General features: G+C 35.5%; 1 protein-coding gene across 2 annotated transcripts; it reads right to left on the bottom strand.

Annotated features, from left to right (window-relative positions):
* Positions 1–24,256, bottom strand: LOC132700150 (cytochrome P450 9e2-like). Of its 2 annotated transcripts, XM_060667299.1 has the most exons (7): positions 23,981–24,256; positions 20,137–20,297; positions 19,750–20,084; positions 14,665–14,924; positions 12,724–12,967; positions 3,582–3,795; positions 1–275 (listed from the first exon to the last, which is right to left on the bottom strand). In XM_060667299.1, the coding sequence occupies exons 1-7, from the start codon at positions 24,175–24,177 to the stop codon at positions 115–117; spliced, it is 1,572 nt and encodes a 523-aa protein (XP_060523282.1). In that variant the 5' UTR covers positions 24,178–24,256; the 3' UTR covers positions 1–114. The 2 variants fall into 2 exon arrangements, with proteins under 2 accessions (XP_060523282.1, XP_060523283.1); XM_060667300.1 differs by lacking the exons at positions 1–275; positions 3,582–3,795 and adding an exon at positions 11,383–12,635.
* Positions 24,257–25,940: the final 1,684 nt, after the last annotated feature.

Raw genomic sequence — 25,940 nt, 5'->3', positions numbered from 1 at the left:
TAAATGTTTTATTAGGATAATCACAACAACAAATTATAACAAATATATCACATTAAAAACTTCGTTTTCTCCACTGCGTAATGTGTATATGGAATATGTTTATTAAAAAGGGGTTTATCTCTTTTGTAAAGCGACCCAGACTCCACCTTTGGCGGAAATGAAAGCACTTCTCGCCATCTGCAATGGCACTTGTGTCTTCTCTGTCCGGACTATATTGAATTTGGACAACAAGTTCACGATCACCACTTTGCTCTCCAGAAGTGCAAATCTCGAACCTAGGAAAATATTGCGTAAACTGAACTAACGTACACTTAAATAATTTGAGAAACACCATTTTAGTTTCATTATTCAAGAATCGCGAGAGAGCTTAGTAAACGATTGAGTGAAGAATTTTATCAAAGTGTTACAGGTAATACAAGAAACAAAACAAATCTACCATAATCATTTGTCAAAACATCAATTTAAGGTAAAAAACAGGTGACACGTTTCGCCTGTCAGATACGGACCTCAAATCAATTGATTTTGTTAATTTTTTCCTGCTTGGATAGATGATAATAGGTTTGTTATCTGTAAGTGATTTTTGCCTAGCTGTCGTTTGTATATGTGATTTGTTTTGAATTTATATTAATATCTAATACCTATATCTTAATAACGAGTTTGTTTTGGCACGAGCAAAAAAAATAGTTGTTTCTATTAAAATGACCCTTATTTTTTTAATTTTCCGAATCGTCACTTTTTATATACAGGGTGGTATAACAAAGTTTTTTTTTAACAACCTACATTTTATTGCATTTTTGGATACTCCTTTCAATGACAAATTCAACGATATATATGAGTATGGGTCTGTGATGCACGTTTCGAACTTATTAGCGAATTCAGATTATGTTTAAACCACTATTATAAAAATTGTTATTGTTTAATATTGGTTTTTTCTTGTCTTCTGTAACTTTTCAGATTTTAACTATTTCTAACTAATAGGCAAATAGGAAAAATCTTTGAAATTTTCAAATGCAAATAAGTCAAAAATCGAAAGAGTTAGACCATTTCAACCAAAACTCGACAGACAAAAAAGAAAGATTCTATTTATTTAAATAATACTGTCCCATAACGCCTTCGAGAAGCAACCTCCAAATAAGTTTCCAATTCGCAATTGTCATGTCAAAGTTAGGCCCAGACGAAATCCTGAATGAGTTCCTGATAAACTTAGGCCCATCAGCCCAGAATTGGATTCTTCAAATGTATAACTCCCGCTGGACCAACAATACAATCCCAAAATTGTGGCTAAAAGCTAAAATCGTAGCCGTCCTTAAACAGGGGAAACCAAGGGAAGATGCTAAAAGCTACCGTCCGGTGTCACTGTTGTGCTCCCCAAATCGAGAACCACCTAATTGCCCAGCAAACAGGATTCAGACCTGGGAAATTCTGTACTGGTCAAGTACTAAGCCTCACCCAACACATTGAGAGAAAGGAAACAACGGGGGCCGTCTTTATAGATCTAACGGCGGCATATGACACCATAAACCATAAAATATTGCTGGAAAAAATTTTCAGAATGACAGGAGACTACCAGCTGACGAAAGTGATAAAAACAATGCTATCCAACAGAAGATACTACGTAGAGTTCCAAGGAACGAGAAGCCGTTGGAGGAACCAGAAGAATGGCCTTCCTCAAGGTAACGTGCTAGCACCCATGCTTTTCAATGTTTATACTAACGACCAACCAATAGGCCCATCAACAACAAGCTTTATATACGCCGACGACGTAGCTATCACCTGCCAGCCAAAAAGCATCGCAGAGATAGAGGAGCAAATAACAGAATCCCTATCAAGACTGAATGATTATTACAGATCAAATCAGCTCCGCCCAAATCCAGCGAAAACGGAGACATGCCTATTCCACCTCAATAACCGACAGGCGAGAAGGGAACTACAAATAGAATGGAACTCAGTCAGACTGCAACACTGCCCAAACCCAGTCTATCTAGGTGTTACAATAGACCGCTCCCTAACGTTCAGAAAGCATATCGATAAAACCAAGGTCAAAGTCAACACCAGAAACGGCATTCTCCGGAAACTGACTAATGCTCGATGGGGGACAGACCCAAACGTCCTGCGCTCCTCGGCCCTCGCACTGTGCTACTCCGCAGCCGAGTATGCATCCCCCGTATGGGAGAGATCATCACATGCCTATAGACTGGACCCTGTCCTGCAGGACACGTGTAGATTAATAACCGGATACCTAAAACCCACTAACCTTGATCAGCTTTACATGCTAGCTGGAATTGTACCACCGCAAATACGTAGGGAAACCCTAGCCAGGGCCGAACGAAGCAGACAATGTGAAGACCCCAAACATCCTATGTACCAATATATTCTGGCAGCGGCCAGACTGAAATCAAGGCGAGGCTTTATGCAATCTACACAGCCCCTCACAGCCTCTAAAACTGCTACCAGGGAGACAAAATGGGAACAGCGCCTAGCAATCAACGACATTCCAACATGGAATATAAAAGAAAAACTTCCTGCAGGCTCTGACTTAGACTGGGGTACCTGGAAAACCATCAACCGACTCCGGTGCCAAATGGGGAGATCCAAGAACAACCTCCTGAAATGGGGATACGTGGAAGAGGAAACGTGTGAATGTGGAGAATCCCAGACAATGGAGCACCTTCTAGCGTGTCAATCCCTACGAGCCCCATGTACCATCCGGGACCTTTGGACGTGCAATGAAAATGCTGTGAAATGCGCCAGACACTGAAGTGATATATGAACAATATCTAATAATTTCTAGTCACAAGTTGTAGTCAGACACGATTAAATAAATAAAAATGTCAAAAAACCCGTCATTTTTTGTTGTTATACCATAAAAACTTTCTGGATCAATGAGAACATTCACAATAAAATTTGTATGAGACATGTTCAACTCAATCATGATATTCTGTTATCTAGTATCTCTATTTTCTTTCTATTCTTTATTCCCTTGTATATTTGGATATCTGCACACAAAGGCACATAGCTGTGTTCTTCGAAATGTTTTTTAAAGTGCATCAATTTTGACTTTCGCAAAGCTAAATAATATATTTGGCGGCTTTTTTATATCGCCCAAATGTGTAAAGTTTTGTAAAGCATTAATTTGTCAGTTAATTAAATTTCAGTAATTTTATCTGTTTCTGAACCTTGCCTTTATCAGAGAGCCTGCCTTCAATTATAGTCAGACATTCATTCTAAACTTAACTCCGATTTAAAATAATTAAATAGGATGGAAATTTAAGTAAATTTCGATTATTTTGCTGGGAAATTTATTATATCGAAGTAAGTAGAAACAAAATTTTAAAACATTTGTAATTTCTCACAGTTTAGAGATTTAATAACAACAGTGAAACTTCGAAAAACTGTTAGTTCGCTAGACGGAAGAATCCAACAGCGAGTCGAAACAGTGGCCTTCACGGATATCAGCTTATGTAACCGTGGGGATTACCGTATCGAATCAGATAGTCTGGTCACAGTTTTTACGCCCCGTTTCCATAGCCAATTAAGATTCTCGGAATTTCAGACGAATCGTAGCACAGTTTTGTACTCGCCTATGCAATTTCTCGGACCACTCCCGAAAGGTAAATAGCTTCCAGACACGATTCGTTGCTTGTTCTCTTCGTTAAATCGCTCAGGGTCAAATTTGTCTGGTTCAGGAAAGTATTTGGGGTCCATGTGAAATCCGTATACGGGTATCGCGACCAAACACCCTTTTTCCAGCAGAAGGTCTGTTTCGCGGGCTAGTTGTGCCGGTATTAGATAGTCCTGGCAAAAAGAAAAACGCTATAAATCAAAATAAAACCATTTATTTAATAAATATGATGTCAAATTTTGGACTTGCGAAAATAAAACTTTTTCAAAAAACTATAATAATTTAAAACAGAGAAAAATACCAAATTCAAGATTTTTCTTCTTTCAATACCGTTTCCTATATGGTATCGCCTGTTTATCCTGGTAAAACGTCTTCTGATGACGATGGTCAAGCATTTTTTCAACTCTTCCTCAGTCTTCCTCTGGATCTTCTTTCCGAAGGTATCAATTTTTAGCAGTATGTCGTTGTTCTTTCTATTTAATTGTTTATTCCAGAAATTTCTTCTTATTCTAACCTATTTTGTCATGTCTTGGGTTCCACTTTGTTCTTTAAGGTCCAAATTTCTCACTTACTCTAACATGCATCATTTGTATTGTGGTATCTGATCGACCCTATGCGCCATAGGTTAATACAGATCTATCTGCGCTTTTACATATTTTTGGTTTACAATTGTGTTCGTTATAGTATCTGTTAAGCATCCACAATTACGAAAAGCTTTCTAGCATTTACTTAACGTTTTCCGTATCAATGTCTGATGTACGTCATATCGGGTCTTTAGATGTCATGAATTTAGTCTTGTTCATGTTCATTATCATGTTTAATCGCTTAGCTTCTTGATTAAAGAGGTGAAGGAGCCGTTGTAGATTGTCCTCTGAATGTAATGTTTTAAGCCACTTTTCTAAAGGGGAAATCCAAATTTGGTTTCCATCTAATGCCTATAAGGCACTTTCATATATAATAATAAATTAATGTTTTTTTATTTTTTTTACCCAGTAAAGTTGAACTTGTTTTCACTTTACACTAGGAAAGAGTCATTCTTTCTGCATAAAAAATTTACTTGGCCATTGCCAATATCGATATCTCCAGACTTTTGTTAGTATTCTTTATTGAATAATCCATTCCATCTTATCAATGTACAAATAACAGAAATTTCGCAAAGTGTGTCATTAACGTTTTCATGGTAATTGTTTTCATTATCTATCTCTTTCGTCCATTACTTTAACATCTTTATCCGTTTTTAGCACTACATCTTTATCGACTTCGGTAAGTTTACCCTTAGACCGGGTTAGTTATACAGTGCGATCGAATTTCAAGCAGAGTATTAAAGTCTATTTCAGAGAGCTGTAGAGTAATGAAACGTCATTAAACATGCAAAGGGACAACGAATACTTAAACAACTTTTATTGTTTCGCACGTTTCTCATCTTCATTAATGAGATGCTGGATTGTTTTTCGCCAGTTCTGTGGTCTTACTTCAGTCTTCCGCTCCCTTTGTTACTGCTTTAGTATTTCTGTCGCTAGCATAGAGTTTCATCATTCATTCATTCATCATCAAAAGTGGTTATGGTTATGCTTTTAACATAAAAGATTTGAAGTTTTATAGATTTCTAATTAAATTTACCATATTTCTATAGTGCCAATTAAGCTGGTCTAATATACTCCCAATAGGAGAATATCACAGTTCAATTTAATTCAAATAATCCTATTTTGTTGTACCTGTAAGATGCTTAACTTTAAGATGAAACAGCATATGAAAAATAATTCAAAATTATACTATTATACAGGTGTGATAAAAGCAGAGATATATGCATATACGCGATACGGACATCTTTTTTGAATATATATTCCAAGTGATTATTATAACATAACTGTCTATCAAAGATCACTCCTAAGTAGTTAGTTTTGGAAGCAAATTCAATTCTATCACCCTAGTTTTAGAATTTTTGATTTTACTTTACTTTAGAACCAATTTGCATTTGGTATTTGAGCTGTTTGGTTTTACATATTTGATACATTTCTATATTCAGGTTAATAGCTACTTCCTTGAAATCCGCATTGACTGACATAAAGGTGTCATAAGCAAATATTTTTTCTTGAACTTTGTACGTATAATTTATATAGATAATGAACAAAAGCGGTCTCAACACGCTTTCCTATGGCACACTGCATTTGCCATCCCTATGACCAGAAACGTTCTTTTTAGTCTTATTCTGATGAGATCTGCCAGATAAAACGTTCTTTATCCATTCTGGCGCAGAGTCTTTATTGCCATGTAAACCTAAATTGATAATAAGAAGGTCCCTGTCAATAATCTGCAGTATATACTGAAAAGCTAAAAAATGCAGTGCGAAAACTGGATGTAGTATTCATATTCATGAAACATACCCTTAAAATATTATCTAATTAATGTTATTATTACAGACTTTATTTCTTTTTAAAGAATCTGTCGCTGGAAAGTTTGTGGAAATTCATGTAAGGCACACTGTTGAGCAAAGCAGAGATTGTCAGAAGTTCAACAAGAGGCAATTTTTTAAAAATCAATTGCAGGATTTTCAAACCAAAGGATAATTGAAGATTCACGAAGAATTTAAAATGCATGTAGATCTCTACAGCAAATTTAAAACGCACATAGAACAAAGAAAAACTGAAGAAAATGATAAAAAGAGGAACATTAGGAATCAAACATTATTCAAATAAGAAGGAGAACATATTATTATTATTTATAATTTTTTTGGCTTTATATATGTAAGATTTTATTAGCTTTAAAATGAAGGTTACATTTTTCGACGGTAGACTTCTACTAGTGTGTACGTCTCGAGTAACCTATTCGGTTCAAATTTGGCGCCATGATCGGAACTAGCCGCATCGTTAAAAAATGAATATATGAACCGTTTAAAGTAGCTTTCCAGCACCATATACTAGCGTTTCCATGATTTTAGGTTTTTGCTCTCAACACTTAAAGTGTCATTCATTTCTCTTTACTTTGTCAGTAATGGAGGCCATTATATAAGCCGTCAAAAATAACACGACAGCCTATTTGTTAGCATCGCATTTATAGCAGACATCAAAAATAATTAAAATCTTAAATTATTACTCTAAGCGTTTCTAAAATAAACTATAAAAAACGGAATTAGTAAAATTTGGATAAGCCGAAAAAATGAATTTTTCCTACATTAATTTCTTACAATAATTTTTTCTTTATTAAAAGCATTAACGTCAAATTATATTCGCCGGATCTATTATATTTATATGAATAACACGGTTGAATAAACACGTCCTCAATGGTTCGGCGAACCTGCGAGTTTGTTCTCGATATTTAATGCGCAATAAAAGCACAAATCGTCTGGAATTGTTTGGGATACATAATAATAAAAGCTTTTAATAATTTAGACGAAATAATTTTCAACAAATAAGAGGATAAATATCGGTACTAATAAGATGCTAGTTTATCCCCCTGGTTAAAGATAAGATATATTAACTTAAAATAAGTTTGTAAAAATTGGGGGTCATAAATAACAGATATTAATTTTAGGAAAGCATATGGGAAATTATGATTGTGAAAGGGTGCTAAACGGAATGAAGGAAAATGCTCAAATAGCATTAAAATTCCTGGTCGGAATCACCCATCACGATATTTTGGAAAAAAAACTATGGTCTGACGAGGCAACAATTTCAAGAGAAAACTTTTAACACTCACAACGTCAACATTGGTTTTCAACAATGTTCAGACAGGTATCATCGGTAATACGCTAAAAGGTCATTTTGTTTTGCCAAATCGATTAAATTATTACTAGCTAATGATTACTCCAATTTCCTTACAAATGATATTGTGGAATTGTTATAGAATATTACCATGCATACACTGCGATTACTTTTATGAAAAGTTACTTGGGAGGTCGCCGTTGGGATATGTGGTGTTCCTCAATTTTGATTTTATGACCTTTATTCTCCTTGATTTACACGTCTACCTTCTCTAGGCAACTAAATAAATATTATTCAAGGTTCAAGGTTTGTTAGAGAGGTAGCACCTTTGCTTCGGGATGACTGGGCACTGGTCCTCATGACAACCAGGGCTGGGTGACGCGTCCGTGCCTAAAAGCACACATAGCCTCTCCTCAGCCAGGACCGTACTGCGTGGTGCAGAGCCACATCCTACTCGAGGTGATCCTGTTAACGCAGAACAGTACGGATCTAGACTGGGAGGTCAATAAATATCCCTGGTGGAGGGCAGCAGCGACCACCAGTACCAGGATGGGGCGCAAAGAAAATGACTCTGGACCGGCTCATTACTGGATCACTACAAGTATGACTGTAGCAGTTTTAATAGTTGTGGTACTGCGATACAGAAAAGAAACGGAACTCTTACTGTATTATACTTTCCAAAAAATCTCAATGGCTGAAGAAAACACAAAAATGGCCCTCAGTCCGGGGCACCCCTTAAGTGGGGAGAGGGTGCGAAGAATACCCCCGTCTTCCACTAGTGAGAAATATGCAGATAGAGACAGCGAAAAATTCAAAATCTACGGTAAAATCGTCCGCATTGCCACATGGAATACACGCAGCTTATTTATGGCAGGAAAACTTACAAACGTTGAATGCGAGATGAACAGATTGAACATAGACATCATGGGAATGAGTGAAGTCAGATGGCCTAACTCTGGAAAACAAAAAACTAAAAGAGGGACCATGTACTATTCAGGAGGCACTGATCCGGACCATAGATATGGAACGGCAATACTTGTCTCAGAGAGAATAGCAAAGTCAGTGACAGAGTTCATTCCCCTAAGTGATAGGGTCATGATGCTAAAACTACAAACAACCCACAGAAATTTAAACATAATCCAGATCTACGCTCCAACACAGGACAAATCAGACCAAGAAATCGAAGAATTCTACTCCCAAGTTGATGAAGCCATGCGACTGACAAGGAAGGGTGAAATAAGTATGGTTATTGGTGACTTCAATGCCAAGGTAGGCCGTGGTTCTGATGGAGATAGTGTAGGGAATTACGGTCTTGGAACGCGCAATGAAAGAGGCGACAGACTGATACAGTTCTGTGTAGAAAACAACCTAATCATAACTAACACCTTTTTTAAGCTTCACCCCAGAAGACTATATACCTGGAGATCACCTGCAGACAGAGAGGGGACGATTATCAGAAACCAGATTGATTTTATTCTCATAGGACAGGAATTCAAAAAATACATAAAAGCAGTGAAAACATACCCTGGCGCAGACATTAATAGTGATCACAATCCTGTGGTGATAGACTTCAAACTCAAACGATTTATGAATACCAAAAGGGAAAAGACCACAAAACAAATAGACTTTGCACAACTGAATAACACCAAAAAGAAACAAGAAATAAGTTTGAAAATAGAAAGAGAAATAGAAGCAGCAGTCAGTTTGGCACCAGAAAGGGAAATAGAGACGACATGGAACATATTTAAAAACAAAATAACCAACATAGAGGAACAGGACATCGGCTACATAAAGAACGACAGGAAGAAAGAGTGGATGACACAGGAAATTATGGACCTAATGAATGAGAGAAGGAAACTTAAAACAAAGCCGACAGAATACAAACAACTAAATAGAACTATTAGAAAGAAATGCAGAGAGGCAAAGGAACAATGGTTGATAGCAAAATGCCAAGAAATAGAGGAGCTACAATCAAAACATGACAGCTTTAATCTGCATAAAAGAATAAAAGAGATGACAGGCAAACACAGGCGACACCATGCATCAATACTTAGGGACAAACACAATGAAATAATTACGGGAATAGATGCTAAACTGAAAAGATGGCATGAGTACATCGAACAGCTATACAACGACGAAAGAACACACACCCCACCCTCATATAACAGCGAACTAAACGAAAAAGGTCCAGTAATATCCAAATATGAGGTCATGCACGCCATCAGATCACAAAAAAATAGAAAAGCTACTGGGCCAGACAAAATTCATGCAGAAACACTTAAACTAATAGCAGATAATGAAGGCAAAAGCTTGGATTTGATAACATCACTGTTTAACAAGATCTATAGTTCGGGCAAGATACCAGCCGATTGGCTAAAGTCAACTTTTATAACGCTGCCCAAAAAAGTCAATGCCTCTAATTGTGACGATTATAGAATGATTAGCCTCATGTCCCACGTGCTCAAAATATTTTTTAGAATTGTCCACACAAGAATATACAGGAAATGCGAACTGCAAATAGGCGAAACTCAGTTTGGATTCCGAAACGGACTAGGTACACGCGAAGCACTCTTCTCTCTGAAAGTGTTAACACAAAGATGCAGGGACATGAATGTAAGCGTATATGCATGTTTTATCGACTACCGCAAAGCATTCGATTGCGTCAACCATCAAAAGATGATCGAAATACTAACAGCAACCGGTATCGATGAGCAGGACTTACGTATTATTTCAGAACTTTACTGGAGGCAAACAGCAGTGGTCAACATCGAGCAAAACATATCAGATGAGATACTGATCAAGAGGGGAGTTCGCCAGGGTTGTGTGCTGTCCCCACTATTGTTTAACCTCTACTCGGAGGCTATATTCAGAGAGGCAATGGATGGAATTAACGGAGGAATAAAGATCAATGGCATCAGCATAACCAATATCAGGTACGCGGACGACACTGTTGTCATGGCAAGCAGTCCGTCCGAGCTACAAATCATGATAGATCGCATAGTCCATTATAGCCACTTTTTCGGATTGCAATTAAATGTCGCCAAAACCAAAACACTAGCGTTCTCAAAAACGGTTACTCATGTACATCTAAATGTTAATGGGAAGCCAGTTGAACAAGTCGACTCAATCAAATACCTGGGAGCCAATATCAATAGCCAATGTAATCCGAAGAAGGAAATATTGTCGAGAATCGAGCAGGCGAGAAGAACATTTATGAGCATGAGGGTATTCTTCATAAGATCTGACATAAGTCTTGAGCTCAGATTGAGAATGGTGAGATGCTTCATCTTCTCTGTTTTGCTTTATGGATGCGAGAGCTGGACACTCGATGCTCAAACAGAGAAGAGACTAGAAGCGTTCGAGATGTACATATATAGAAGAATACTGCGGATCTCATGGGTACAGAAAATCACCAATAATGAGGTTTTGAATCGCATGCACGGGTCTCGCGAATTATTAAATATAATAAAACAGAGAAAAGTGCAGTATCTTGGCCATGTTATGAGGGGCGAAAAATATGAATTTCTGAGGCTGATAATAGAGGGCAAAGTCCAAGGTAAAAGATCGATAGGAAGACGTCAAAACTCGTGGCTCAAGGACCTCAGGAGGTGGTTTAATCGCTCATCAATAGAAATATTCCGGGCTGCAGTTTCCCGAGCCACAATAGCCATTTGGATCGCCGACCTTCGAAAGGAGAGGGCGTAGTAAGAAGAAGAAGATTCTCCTTGATTTACACGTCTACCTTCTCTAGGCAACTAAATAAATATTATTCTCATCAGTATGCTGATGATATGCAAAATATACTTATCATTCTTGATCAAAGATGTAGGTTTCTCTTTCAGTGGCATTTTCCAAAGCCCATGGTCTGATATGCAATGATTCCAATAGGCAGGTTGTTCTTTTTGACAATAAAAAAGAGGAAATCATCCAGTATAATGAACTAAACTTCCCTTGAATGGTGCTCCATTTGAATTTGATAGTAAGCCGCTTTTTGATTCTCACTTGTCTTATTTACTGCAGATGTCCTACGATAAACTGAAAATATTTTAGACTTAAATTGTGTGACTCTCACATTGTATAACATTGTATACTAGCCGGCTCTAAGACGGAAATACCAATTACAGCTTACAAAAATACAGCATATAACTAAGCAACTCAAGGATTCCCAGTGCTTAAATCTGTCTGAAAGGTATTTTGTGCATCTGTCTACGTTAATGTATAAAAGTACAAGGTACGAAAAGCCCCGGTATCTCTTTGACAGACTGGTCAGGGTTAGTGATATACATAACAGGACGGCTTGCCGCCGTAACCAGTTCTATGTTCTCAAGCATAGTACGACTGCGTTTCCAGAGCTGTTTTAACATTTAACGCACTGGATATTATTACTTGTTCATCTGCTTCTACATTTAAAAATAAATTAAAAGAGTAGATTAAAATTAAGGACAGGCTGAACCGTTTAATTTGTTAATTTTTTTCAGTGTCTATTTTTTTTCTTTTTCTTTCTTTTTTTAAAAATATATTTTTTTTACTTTTATTCCCCTTTGATTGGTTTAAAATTGTCATATTGTGAATTTTGGTTCACCTAGAGCCTGACATTTATATTTGTTAATTTTTTTCTTGTTAAATTCTTGTTAATTCTTGTTCTTGTTAATTCTTGTTAGGTGGAGTAACACACCATCACTGTTCAACTCTATTGGTAGTAAGTTCTTTTTGTCGTATTTTGATAAAGGATATTTATTATTATTATTATACTCGCCCGGAGATGTGCTCGTAAATTGACCACCTCGCTCGTCTGACTTAAACCCATTAGATTATTATCCGCGAGGTAATATTGCGCAATTCTATGAATACCACAGAAGTGGATAGTCTACAAGGGTTACTTAGGCGAATTAATGTTGCTGAAAATCAAGTTAGAAACAATCACTTTGAAATTAAATAGGATCGCGACTATGTATTTAAAAATGGAAATAAAACAGAGAACAGTGTATATAAGTGAAATCAAGCACGTGTGCATAATTCAACTTTCCAATTTTATAAGAGAAAAGGCCAAAAAAAAGTTATTACAATTTTTGGAACCTTTACGTCCTGTCAAAATTTCAAAACTGCTCTCAACCTGTTTTATAAATATTAATAAGAAACCAGTTTCAGGTCCAATTTTTTTAAGGGATGTGTATTTTGGACGTAGTCATGGTTTGGAACACTTGTTTGGTGACATGTATTTTGAGTTGCTCCTGTACTTCGATATTTTTTTTCATACGTTGAGACCGTACATATCTGGTGGAACAGTGTAGCAGGGCGTAAATTTCTTCTATCTACCAAAGAAAGTCATTTGCTTGAAGTCAATTTTTGCGATAGAGATCGACGACGAAGGATACCATAGATCCTAAAAAAGAGACATACCTTCGTACAAATCCTATTCAACGCTAGTGCGGGGGGATACTTCCTCAGCGTTTCCGAAATCACTTGGTCGACGTACTTCATCTTTAACAGTTCGTCGTATTTGATTTGCCCTCCGTTAAGTTTCATCGTTTCGTCAATTTCGTCTTGGAGATGCTTTTGAATGGCCGGATTAAGGGCCAGTTCGTACGATAAAAAGCTCAATAACGTCGACGAAGTTTCAAACCCGGCAATGAAGAAAATTAACCTGAAAATTGTATATATATATATATATATATATATATATATATATATATATATATATATATATATATATATATATATATATATATATGTTTTTTTTTTCAACTTTAAACATTAAAAAGGCTGAAAGACATACGATATAATCAAACAAAGTGTTTTTTTAGTAGTTGCTTTTTTTCAGATAAGTCATTAATTACTGCTTTGCAGCACTATTGCGGCCTGTACACCGATTTACTGTATTGCCGGATTTGCTATATAAAATGCCTTATAGCAAATTTATTTTACGTGTTTTTTTGTGTTTTGCCTAACTTAACTAAAACTTATGTTTTAATTTTGGTAGACTTTCGGCGCTTTCGTGATAGTCCGTTTTTTTAAGTGAATCAAAAAAAGCATGGTGCAAGAATCGAAATTGCTTACTTATCCCATAAAAGTATTTTGAAACTCCCCTTTTATTCTAATGCCAATTTTATGTGGCTTAAGTTAAATTTGGATTTGGATTGGCTTATTCAAATATTACAGCTACTCACCTTAATTAAAAAAAAAACATATTCCTGGGGATATCTTGGGTAAGTAAGCACGGAAATGTTATCCGAGAAAACCCAAAAACCATATCCAATGTTGCTATACCGAGGTTAACCGCTTTTCCCCTCACTTCACGCAAAAAAATAAATTAATTTTATAACTATTTTGCAATCTCAAAAAAATCTGACGTTATCCCAGATATTAAATTGTACCATTAAAGAGCCACTTAGATTTTACCACTTGTTCCACCACCTTGAAACCGTCGGGAACATATAAATGAAATGCCCCAAAATGCGCAATCTCAAAAAAATCTGATGGGGGTGTCCCATTTAAAGAAAAAAAATTGGATTGTTTCCGAATTAGAAGCCGTGGTTATCATGTAGGTTGTACTTTTTTTTTGTAAAATAACTAATCAAACCTTCTGAAAATTAACTTAAAATTAAACATAGAAATAAAAAAAAACTGTGACAGCCATTTCAAGGTGGTTGAGCAAAGCAAAGCTGTCCTAAGTCGTTCTTCGATGGTCTATTTCGATATCCAGGACAAGCTATTTCATTATTGGGGGTAGTTTTATATCTTCCGAGGGTTTCAAGGTGATGAAGCAATACATAATTTTGAAACTCTCGTGATGCGAGTGGAAAACGGGTTATTTTCTGTATAGCAACATTGGATATGGTTTTTGGGAGTTCCCTGATAAGATTTCCATGCTTACCTACTCGGCATATCGATAGATGTTTTTTAATTAATTAACTCGTCCACTGTAATATTTGCAAATCCGAATCAAAATCCAAATCTATGATTTGGCATAAAAGATTTCTACAAGGCTTTCACACATAATATATATTGTCCCTATAAAGCGTTCACAAGATGTTGCATGCGCATTGGGTTTTGTAACATATGACCTTTTTAATATGTCAATCTTATAGTCTGGGGTGTCTCACGATCACCTGTCGATCAACCAAAAACTTAAGGATCGTACAAAAAGTATAGCATGGAACAAGTTAACTTAATCTGATAGTCATTAATTAAACACTTGCTCCACTCGTGGCAAAAATGAAGTATGAAGATACTTATTTTGTTAACGTAGTCTAATGTCTTTGGTGGTGAACACATTTCCAAACCGTCGGTCAAAATAATCTAATACGATTTTATTTGGACATCGTTACTATTAACACTTACGCTTGAGCGGTGATGACGTCATCAGTAAGATCTATTTTGCGTTTCGCGCTTTGCATGAGATTTGATTCGTCGACTGTTGCGAATCCAGATGTGCCTATATCGGCTCCGTCATACTTTAACCTACCCTTTCGTGCTTCCATCAACAAATGGATCATATCGGGTCGCACTACGTCCCCCTTTTCCCTAACGGATATCGTGTCTACCACGATTCGTTTGAAGAAACGCGTAACCGCGTCGTCAAATACGCCCACGCCTAATGCCTGTAAAAACGAAGATATTTGTTTTAGTAATTTGTTGTTTATGAAAATTTGTGTTTATATAGCGAAAAACAGAACGCTCTTGTTGTCCAATGACGTCATATAACAGTAAATAAACATCAACCATTCAACAAAGAAAGGAGCTCAATTGGCATTTAGCTGTCTCTTACGTATTTCTTTTGCAAAAATTAATAAGACGGATTTCAAAAAGCGTATTTGGAGAAGTTTATAAATGTGTTTCACACTTTTTCTACGACGCTACCGAATAAAATTACGATTTAACAAATTAAAAAAGAATTTTGTGTGACGTGCTGAATGCAACACATACAGAACCATCAGAACTGACGAACTTCACAATCTCATCAATGCTTTCAATATCAAACGACAAATTTTGATGCTGAGGTGTTAAGTGATAATTAAAATGCATAACGGGGTTTTATAGAGTAGAAAATAAGATGTATTATATTAAGCAACAACTTTGATAAACGCCATTTTAGTTACGAGTTTATTTGGTCGCGAGTGAAGCGACTGTTTAATAAACGAGTGCCTGTAGTAGTTGATCAACTTTTCTTTTCTTTTCCCATAGGAATATTCTAAATACATGCATAACTTGCTTTATAATCATTTGGATTTTTTTAATCAAACGCTTGAGCATAGTATAAATCAAATAAAAGAGTGTTTAAAAACCGAGATCCGTGGTTTGAAAATCTCGACTAGCGCAGTCGGTAGGATGTGGGGCAGTTCTCTGTCAAAACCGCGTCATTCGGCCGATTTGATCATAAAACATGGGTTTCAACCAAAACAAGTGCGACTGAGGGTTAAAGGAGACAATCCAAGAATAATCCAACAGGAAGGACAGATTAGTGTCCATGTGCTACTTTCCCCTATCGATAATCCAATAGGAAGAATATGTTAGTGTCCAAACAATCATATTGTTTTACTCTCATCCCCCCTCTTCATCAGGTTGGAAATAATTTTAGGAATCTAAATTTAAAGTTCAAATTTAAGAACATTTTAAACAATTAAACATTAATTTTCTTTAAATTTAGTATAAAATAGCCAAATTTATTTAAACTCTAATCAATCGCCAATTGCACAAGGTATGAATTTAACTTTACTAAAAATGTTTATTGTTTTACCATCTATCAGCTGGAGATTTTATTTTTACAACCTGTGGTCAAGAAAATGACGAGGTATTAAAATATTATTTATTGAGGACTATTGGAATGGAATTACTGACGTGGAAAAATATTATAGTAGCTTTGTTAAATTGTTTTGGCGATGGAAGATACCTGGAAGATAGATAGTTTTTTTATTTGTGTATGTATTTTTATCTACATCTACAATAATAATAGGTTTAACAACGTAATACATAACATATAAAAACAAACAGGATTAAAAATAGTTAAAATAGGATTAAAAAAGTTAAAGAGATTGCAAACTGCTACAAGAAACGTCCAACAACCACCTTACGTAACAAAAATAACGATATCATCTTAGGTATAGATAATAAACTCCAAAGATGGAAGGAGTACGTAGAAGAACTATTCAATGATAGTAGACCAAACGTAGCACCAGAAGCGGATGAAAATATAAACGAAAGTGGCCCTGATATCACCAAAGGCGAAGTAATAAACGCAATAAAAACCCAGAGAGACGGAAAAGCAACCGGCCCAGACAATATTCATGCCGAACTTATAAAACTCATAGCCGAACAAGAGGGAAAGGGACTGCAACTGCTAACCTCAATATTTAACACAATCTACCGTACAGGGACTGTCCCAACAGACTGGTTGCGCTCAACATTTATTACCCTGCCCAAGAAAACCCATGCTTCGAATTTTGATGAATACCGCATGATAAGCCTGATGTCACATGTTCTCAAAATATTCCTCCGAATAATTCACACCAGAATTTACAAGAAAGGCGAATACTAACTAAATGAAACTCAATTTGGATTCCGCAGTGGCTTAGGTACTCGTGAAGCGCTATTCGCGCTGAACGTTCTAACTCAGCCATGCAGGGACATGAATGTCAATGTAGTCGCTTGTTTCATAGATTATAAAAAAGCTTTCGACTGCGTTAAACACCAAAAGCTCATAGAAGTACTCAAAAAAACTGGAATAGGTAGAGAAGAAATCCGATTAATTATAAATCTCTACTGGAAGCAAAACGCAGTAGTGAAAATTGAAGAAACAACATCAGAGGCAATCATGATTATAAGAGGTGTAAGGCATTAAGGTCAAGGGGAAAATAATCAACAACATTAGATATGCCGACGACACCGTTGTGCTAGCCGAGAATGCGCAGGATCTGCAGAGGCTAATGGGTCACATAGTGCGATATAGCGAAAACGCTGACCTCCTCATAAACACTACAAAAACTAAGGTCATTGCATTTACCAAGACACCTGTTCAGGTTCGTCTGAATGTTGATGGTGCTGCGGTGGAACAAGTGTCTTCATACAAATATTTGGGGAGCATCATAAATCATCAATGTGATCCAAGGAAAGAAGTCAGATGCCGCATAGAACAGGCCAGAAAAACATTCTTGAATATGAAACGACTTTTCGTGAGATCAGATTTGAGCGTGGGGCTCAGGGTACGCATGGTCAGATGCTATGTTTTCTCGGTTTTTCTGTACGGATGTGAGAGTTGGACCCTAAACCCATCACTAGAAGAGAAAATAGATGCATTTGAAATGTACATTTACCATCGTATACTAAGAATATCATGGGTCCAAAGAGTAACAAACGTAGAAGTTCTTAATCGCATGAGAAAACAAAAAGAACTTATGCTTACCGTCAAAGAAAGAAAAACTCATTATATTGGGCACATAATGCGAGGTGAAAAGTATGAACTTCTGCGCCTAATCATAGAAGGCAAAGTCCAAGGCAAAACGTCGGTCGGTAGGCGCCAAAACTCTTGGTTGAAGGAGATTCGACGATGGTTTGGTTGCTCATCGCTCGAGATCTTCCGTATGGCCGTATTTAGAACCACGTTAGCTATTTGGATCGGCAACCTTCGAAAGGAGACGGCGCCATAAGAAGAAAAATAAAAAAAAGACAATACCGAACACAACCAAACAGTGGCCACCATCAAGAATCAGGTAATCAGGTAATATCGCTTATTTTCTGTTTGTATTCGTCTACAGAGTAAAAACAATGCTCAAAAAAAATTTTTATTTCAGTTTTAAAATTTTTAAGTAGCAAGTTTGTGCCTTAATTTGGAATTAGATTGTATAAACTTAGATCTAGAGAATTTTTAGTGTATTTAAACGTCCTAGTTCCAAGCAAATTTGAGAAAGAAGTGGGGTATTTATGATTATATGAGTGAACTGAAAGTAAATTTGTTGAGTAAACAATTTGTAATACCGTGTGATACACGTATACCGTTGGCAGTGGCATAACGCCAAGATTCTGAAACAGCAGTTGACAATGGTCTCTATATCATGCGTTTTTCTTTATGGGCACGCCATTTAAAAATGAACATCCCTTAGATTTTGGGAAAAAAATAAAAGTTTTCAGAAGCATCAAGCAAGTAAAATAAAGGACAATTCATTTACATCAGTAAGACCAAATCTGACTAAGTTCTTTTAATAGCTGATGATCACCCGAACAGCTATAAATCTTAAAAATCTAAATTTTCATTTTACACAAAATTAATTTACAAATCTTCTGCATTCCTCCTGCCTCCGTTGTTGATAAATTGGACTGGCTGACCTTTCGGCAATCATACTGTTGGCTTCTTCAGAGCCTAATTGTAACTAGTTTTCATTCTTCTTTGTACCGCGTTATATACTGTTTGAGGAAGACGCAGCTAAAAAATGGACACCAACGTCACCAGTGTCAAGGGGGTCGCGGTTAAGACGGAGGCCCCCTATGTGCGATTTTTAGGTTTCAGGTTACGTGTGCGTGCGAGTTCATTTATCGACTCTTGTGATAGAACACTTAATATCTACACTGTGAAAATTATTAAAGATAAGAGCAGATATTAGTTTTTTTAATTCTGTCACTCGGGTTGAGATAATTTTAGGGCTTTGTAAACAAAAAAATTGATAACCGATGATTCTTGGGCAGGATGATAATGTGTCAATTGTTTAAGGATCGGTTTGTGTGCATAGGTTTTCTGTAAACTAAATGAACAAATGTTAGTTCTGATTTTATGTTAATAAGAATATCGAAGATTATTATAAGATTTTAAATCAATGACAAAACCGGTAAAAAAATATCAATATGCGACGCAAAGGTAATCCAGAAGTTTTGAGAATAGTATTAACTTGTGGAACTTTCTTTGAAAAGAAAATTTCATAAAATATCTTCAGAACTCTAATAAAATCAAAAATTTTAGTTAACAATTAGGTACAACTTATTCGTCCCACAAATTATCTTCTGAACTATAGTCTGTACTCTCAAAATTTTAGAATTAGGAAATTAATATGTTTCAACCACGCGAAGTTGCAAGTTACTACAAATAAGCAAGTTTTTGTCTCATCTAAAAACGTATTTAAATCTGGAGGCCAAGTACCTAACAATAAGCCGAAGCTCTATCAACGAGAACAAACTATACCAAACCAAATCGATTACTTTAACAACACTGAACTTGTTGCGTACTATACTTTTTCTACGATCATTAGATGTTGGATACCTGTTTGCAAAACTCCATGAATTCACTCAGCAAAGTCTCACTTGAACGTGAACTTTATGTAAAATCTACCAAACCCTCGACTAAAATGTATAAAGTGAGGGTATAGCTGGTAGTTCTATCCTATAATGGCCATTTAAAAGCAGATTTAGAAAAGTAAGCACTTTTAAATAAAAGTTTTCTACCTGGCAGAGTTTGGGGAAGAAAACATTCAGCAATCCTTTCAGGGACAGGATCCTTTTGAAGGTATTGGAGATGTTCTGTCCCATTTTATAAAATTCGTTCTTGTCCTCTCTTAGCGAATCGCATTTTATTCCGAAAGCACAGCTGGCGATCACGTCGTTAGTGTACTTGGTAAAGAGGTCTTTTGTTTCGTACTCGCGCGGTTTGTTTTCACTACTGGCGACCAAATAGTCCGTGAAACTTTCCGCCGTTTCCGTCATCAAAACGAACATTTGCTTCATTTTACTGCTGGAAAATGCGGGACTTAGAGTCGACCTCATATCTCGCCATTTTTCCCCTGAAATTAACGTAGTCAAGATTATTGTTCAATTGAGTGAATAAAGTAGTACCCTTGAGGGCGAATAAGTTGGAGCTAAGAACGAGATCGTTATCGTTGGCCAACGTGAAATGATCGTGGAAGTGGTCAAAGTCTTTTATGGTTATCTTCTTCGCCAATTCCAGGTCTCTAACCAACAGCGATGGACGCAAAAACTGGAAACTCCCATAATACCTAAAAGAGTCGTTCGTAAAGCATTTATGGCTACAAAACAATACTTCGAGATATTTGGGTGAACACCTAGGCGGAAATTTACGGGGGTCGGTTAGGAAATCCAAGAGATGACGATTATAGTATTGAAAATATCTTTTTTTAATTTTTGAAAGAAACTTTCAAGTAACTAATTCTAAGGTGTCTAGCTTGTCAACTGCCAAAGTTCAAGCTGTACGCATTATATAGTTTTCTCTAATTTGTCTATAAAAAAACGGAAATTCGAGCAGTGATTAAACATTAGTGTTCTCTTGATACTGGAAAGAAATTAAAGCTTGGACGAAGATCCTGGTACTGAGTTTGCAACTGATTACAATTGGGTGAAACGCAATGGTGTAATCGACTCTGAGTCTGTTCATAACGGGTAATGAAATATGGAGACATTACTACACTGCAGATCCAAGGAAAAATTGTCAAAACCGTGGCTTTGTGCGAGCGTTATGTTATGGCCACGATCTTTTGGGATACCCGCCAAATTATCTACATTGATTACTCGACATTGATACGACATTATCGGAATTGTTACGGCATTGGTCGTCAGTGACAATCACTTGTTCCAGACTTGGAGAAATTGAAAGAAGAAGAGTTTACGTCTAACGAGGAGGTGGTCGCCCAAACAAATGTCTGTTTTTTGTAAATTGAAATTGGAAACCTTTTAAAAATAAAAAAAACTGCCCTACAACATTTTTTGTACTTATTGAATGACCCTCATATGTAACAAACATTGGAAAAGTATATCTTGAAGTTATTAATTAAAAAAACAAAAAACCTTTAATTTACTCTATTTACTTTTTATTGCAATTATACCTCATATGTAACATAGATTGGAAAAGGGTATTTTGAAATTACAACTAAAAATATAAAAAAATACGTGAAAGCATAACATAATAGCATAATATTTTGAACAAAATTATTTAAAATTTTGTAAATTCGGCTGTTTTTAAGGAAAGAACTTAAGGAATTTTCAACGAAGTTGAATTGTTTCCTAGATTTCGGTCTTATCAAATCATTTTGGTTTTTGCAACATGAAATTGTTTAAAATGTTCAATAATAAATAAATAATTAATTTCATCGAACTCTCAGAACCTGTAAAAAATGTGAAACAAAAGTTGTTCACTCAGACTTATAGGTTACTAGCTTGTTACACACAGGAAGTTGTATTTTTGTGGACAACTAACATTAACTTATCTGGTCTTTCTTTTTCAGACATATTTTGAATTATATGTCAAAAGTGACATAAAAATTGACTTCTTGGTTGATTTTCGCATAGAAAAGGATCTCCTTTATTGTATTTTATATTCAGATTTATTATTGTATTTTGTATTTAAATAATAAATAAAGGTGATCAAAAATTAACTAAAAATTTTAAACAAGGCTAATTATTTATAAAACTTGTAGATTTTTTCCATTGCAAAAATACTATAACAGCAAAACATGTTGATAAAAAGCAGTCAAGCAGTACAGAAACTTCAGTTTCATGTCACCGTTTTTATTGTTATTGTTATTTAAATACAAAAAAATTATCTCAGCGGTGAACATTGAATACCACTGTCGCATTCACAATCGACCAAATTCGATATGTCAAAAACTGAAGTATCGAATGTCATACCTGAGATATACTCGTCTATGTTTTGAGGGATTGAAATATATTATTACTCCTGGTATTGCAATAGAATTATTAGTTCCAAGTCGGGAAGAATACCATTAAGAACGTAATGACTCATTACATTCTTAATGGTCCTTGTTAATTCGAAATAAATGCTTAAATCTAGTATCGTTTGAAGAAGTTTTAAGGTATATTTCACTATGCTAAGTTATGAAAATGCAGGTTTTGACTATAATCTACTCGAAATCAAGAGCGAAAACCAATTATTTGTCTCAAAAAGAGGGGTTTTAAGTACATATCTGCTTTTCAACGGTAGATTTGGGTACAATAAGAAGCGAAAAAGCAGATTCTGACTGGGAACTTATCGAAATCGGTAACTATTTGACTCAGAAAGGGGGTTTTATGTCGAAATCTATTGGTTTATTAAGGTTTTCGTTGCTATAATGCCCGAAGACGCCGATGACTAGTATTTGCAAGATATTGACATGAATATGTAACTGTTTGGATCAAAAAATGATAGTTTAAGCTCATATCTGCAGTTTTGATGCGGTTTTAGGTACGACATGAGTCGGAGGAGCCGATTTTGACTGGAATCTGTTTGAAAATGGAAGAAAAACCTAGTATCAATCGAAGAAAGTGGGTTTTTAAGTAGTTATGTGCAGTTTTAAAGTGGATTTCAGTTCCTTATCCCTCATCATTCTTTCCTCCATATTTTTATTACCGATATTTTCCAAAATCTCCTCTTGTTCGCCAACCAACACATTAACTGCGTTAATTGGCAGCATCTTGCCACAATTAACTACCTACATAACGATAATAATAAATGCCTTTTATTGTGTAATGTATCATCAACAAGAGCATATTAGAATAAATTTATCACGATAACTCCGGCGCGGTCTAGTTTAAAAGTTACTACCGAACCAGAGGTTGACATGTTTAACCAAGATATTACGCATTCGTGAAATTCATAACAATAAAAATTTAACTTTTTTAGGGTCAGTACCTATATAAAAAAATCTATAAAAACCATAAACAGTTTTACAATATGAAAATGTTATTGTTAGCTTAAAAAAATGAGTGTAAAATTAAAGAAAATTAAATATATCAACTACCAAGTATAAACTGATACTCACAGAATACTAAGGTTAGTTTTAGTACATTTAGTTGGTATGGGTGAATAATATCACACAATAGTAATAATGTCTTTAAGTTATCAATTTTCCCTTCTTTCTGTCGACTGAAATAGTCGCATCTTAACGAAATATAATTTCGAATTTGGAGGCCAATAGACGTCACGTGCACCATTCGCATTGCGTCAAAAAAAGATTTTCATCTCCATAGTAGATGCCATAGCAGAATACCACAGTGGAATTCCACATAGTATAGAGTCCAACAGCAGGTCTACAATTTCCTTAAATTGGCCACCTCATCCAAGTTCGCCCGCTTTTAAATGCTAAATACGATAAAATCATAAAATTGGGGCGAAACTAAAATGACTTTTGACGATTTTTTTCTCTATATTTTTAGAACTAATTTTTGATCACCCTTAATTTTTTTTAATATATCAATACAATACAAAAATGACTTAATATAAATTAGGTATAATTAATAAATTTATTTAACCATCGTGACTATAACAATTAATGTCATATGCTAGTGTCAAATGATAAAAAACTTTTAATTATTATAGTGAAACAAATATGTAAAACCTACTTAGACTATCGATCTGTACTTGGGTAGTAATTTAACAAGTTAATTTGAGTACCTATAATAGGAGGAGTATCTTAATAATATAATATAAGCACCTTTGTACCTTTGTACCAAGTTATGTGTCAGCACCGTATCCAATAGGCGCGTGGTTCTACGGTGTAATAACCCGTATTTTAATGAATGACCTAGACTAACCAATAAACAACGGGCCGCAACCAGGTTAACGAACGAAGGACGTACATACAACAAGAATCGGTAAAATCACTGCGCAAATACCAGAATCGTTTTTTCTTTAGTAGGTTTCGTAAAAATACTTACAGGATTGACTTACCTTTTACAAGGGAATTCTTCGTACGCATTCCTGATAATGTCCAGGAACGTTTTATCGGAAAAGAACACCCGGATTAGTCTCGAATAGGGGTTTACGTGAAACACACCTCTTTGCTTCCAGTAAAAAGACGGTTTAATGAACTTTAAATAAAATAAATATACCACAACACTGGATATTATTAACCAAACCGTATTCATTTTAAATAATTTATTAGCGAAATGTTTCTCTTAAAACATTTCTCGGTCGCTTGCTTTGTTAGTTGATTGGAGGTAATAAAATATCGTCGACTTTAGACTTTCCAACAAGATAAGTAGCATATGCAACCAACAATATACGAGCTATACCTTATACCTTGTATAGGACTTCACGATAACACTGCACATTGCACAACGGTAAATTTTAGGGAATAGGGAAAGTTGTGACTAATTAGACAAAAGTTTATTCACTATTTTTGCTACTAAATTAATATCTAATCAAAAATGGCAATAATAATGCAGGACCTCAAAGAACTTTGCTACTGGTATGATAGTGAGGATGCTCTAAACGAGGATGACATTGTAAAAGCTGTGATTATACAACCCCATGCCCTTCAGTCTAACAAAACCCCTTCTTCAACAATTTGTGGGTATGACCACTAATATCCGTTATATTCGAGCTAATCAGGTCTTTTCGTTCGACTTCAGCCCTTCTTCCATTCATTTCAATAGAGTTGATAGCAGATAACCTAGGATTTATCTTCCAACAGTTAAGATAATGAAATTTAATGTTTGTATTATTTATTGCGTCAATATTCTGCTTTATTATTTTTGGGGGTATTTAAAACTTTGCAAAACCATTTTAAATAAAAAGTCAGTGGACAATATATATAATCAAAGAAGACTGCCGAGTTTGAAAAGCTAAAATCGTATACGATTTTTGTCGTCAAAATCAAAAAATGTTTTGGGAGGTGGGACAAAATTACAGACGGTGGAAATGCTGTTGGGAAATTTGGGAACAGAACAGTTTCTTCCTGTTTCATTTCTATTCTCCTATTTTTAGTTCGCATAAAAATTTTGAGGAAATAGAAATTTTAAAACCTCCATGGGGAGTAAAATTTTTCCACCTTTCATGAAAAGCACAGGTGGTACGAGGTGAGCCAGGTGTTCGTAAATCCTTTTGTTGTTGCATCATAGTTAATAAGTTTATTATAACATTGTTAAAATTTATGAATTAAACATGTTCTGCGGACGTACAAAACGAATCAACATAAATAAAAGGTTTTTCCTTTCTTTAATACTCCTCCAAAACCGAACCCTAAACCAGTAAACTTTGCAGGTGCAACAAAAGACATTTATCTGAGCTTTCTTGACGGGTTGTGGTTATTATTAAGCCTTTAATATTCATAATTGATAAAAATAACAAATGCCACGTGATGGTTAATGCGTTTCAATACAATGTTGTTGGGTACTTTATTAATAATTAATGTTCGACTGTTCCCGAGTAATTCTTGGTTGCAAAATCTTAAAGAGTCCTTAGATTTTGTCTATCAGGATTATTTTATCAGATATATTCGTCGTTTCATATTTTTAACGTTCTTTTATGTAATTACTGTTTTGTTACTATTGCCAGTCTTTAAAAAAACAGAAATCCATGAATTTGAGTAGCGTTAAGTTTATTAGGGTAGTTTCGTAGAGGGCTCCAGCAGTCGGCAATCATGGGACTATCCCATCGTTCTAGACAACGAACATCCATAGTTTTAAGGTTCTAATAGAATCTCTGGAGTTATTTTTCACTATAATTACCTAAGTTTCCTGAAACGCAATCAATGAGACTGCAGAAGCAGTTTTCATTCATTTCTTCATAACTCACTGTTTAATGATAATCAAGAAAATTTTGTGCTACTTGAACAAATAAACACCAAGTTCTCAATTTTGAGAACCATCGAATATACCAGATTTTAGTTTATATGCTAATCCCAGAA

The sequence above is a fragment of the Cylas formicarius genome, unplaced genomic scaffold (genome assembly GCF_029955315.1).
Source record: "Cylas formicarius isolate icCylForm1 unplaced genomic scaffold, icCylForm1.1 PGA_scaffold_3__17_contigs__length_32017465, whole genome shotgun sequence".
Lineage (NCBI taxonomy): Eukaryota > Metazoa > Arthropoda > Insecta > Coleoptera > Brentidae > Cylas > Cylas formicarius.
This window is presented reverse-complemented; position numbering and strand designations above follow the sequence as displayed.

Excerpts from the sequence above, each read along its gene's own strand:
- LOC132700150 (XM_060667299.1), bottom strand. The coding sequence starts at position 24,177 with ATGAATACGGTTTGGTTAATAATATCCAGTGTTGTGGTATATTTATTT. Across the intron at positions 12,968-14,664 it reads GACGTCATCACCGCTCAAGC|GTTAATTTTCTTCATTGCCG; the intron begins GTAAGTGTTAAT and ends TACAATTTTCAG. Across the intron at positions 276-3,581 it reads TGGTCCGAGAAATTGCATAG|GTTCGAGATTTGCACTTCTG; the intron begins GCGAGTACAAAA and ends ATATTTTCCTAG.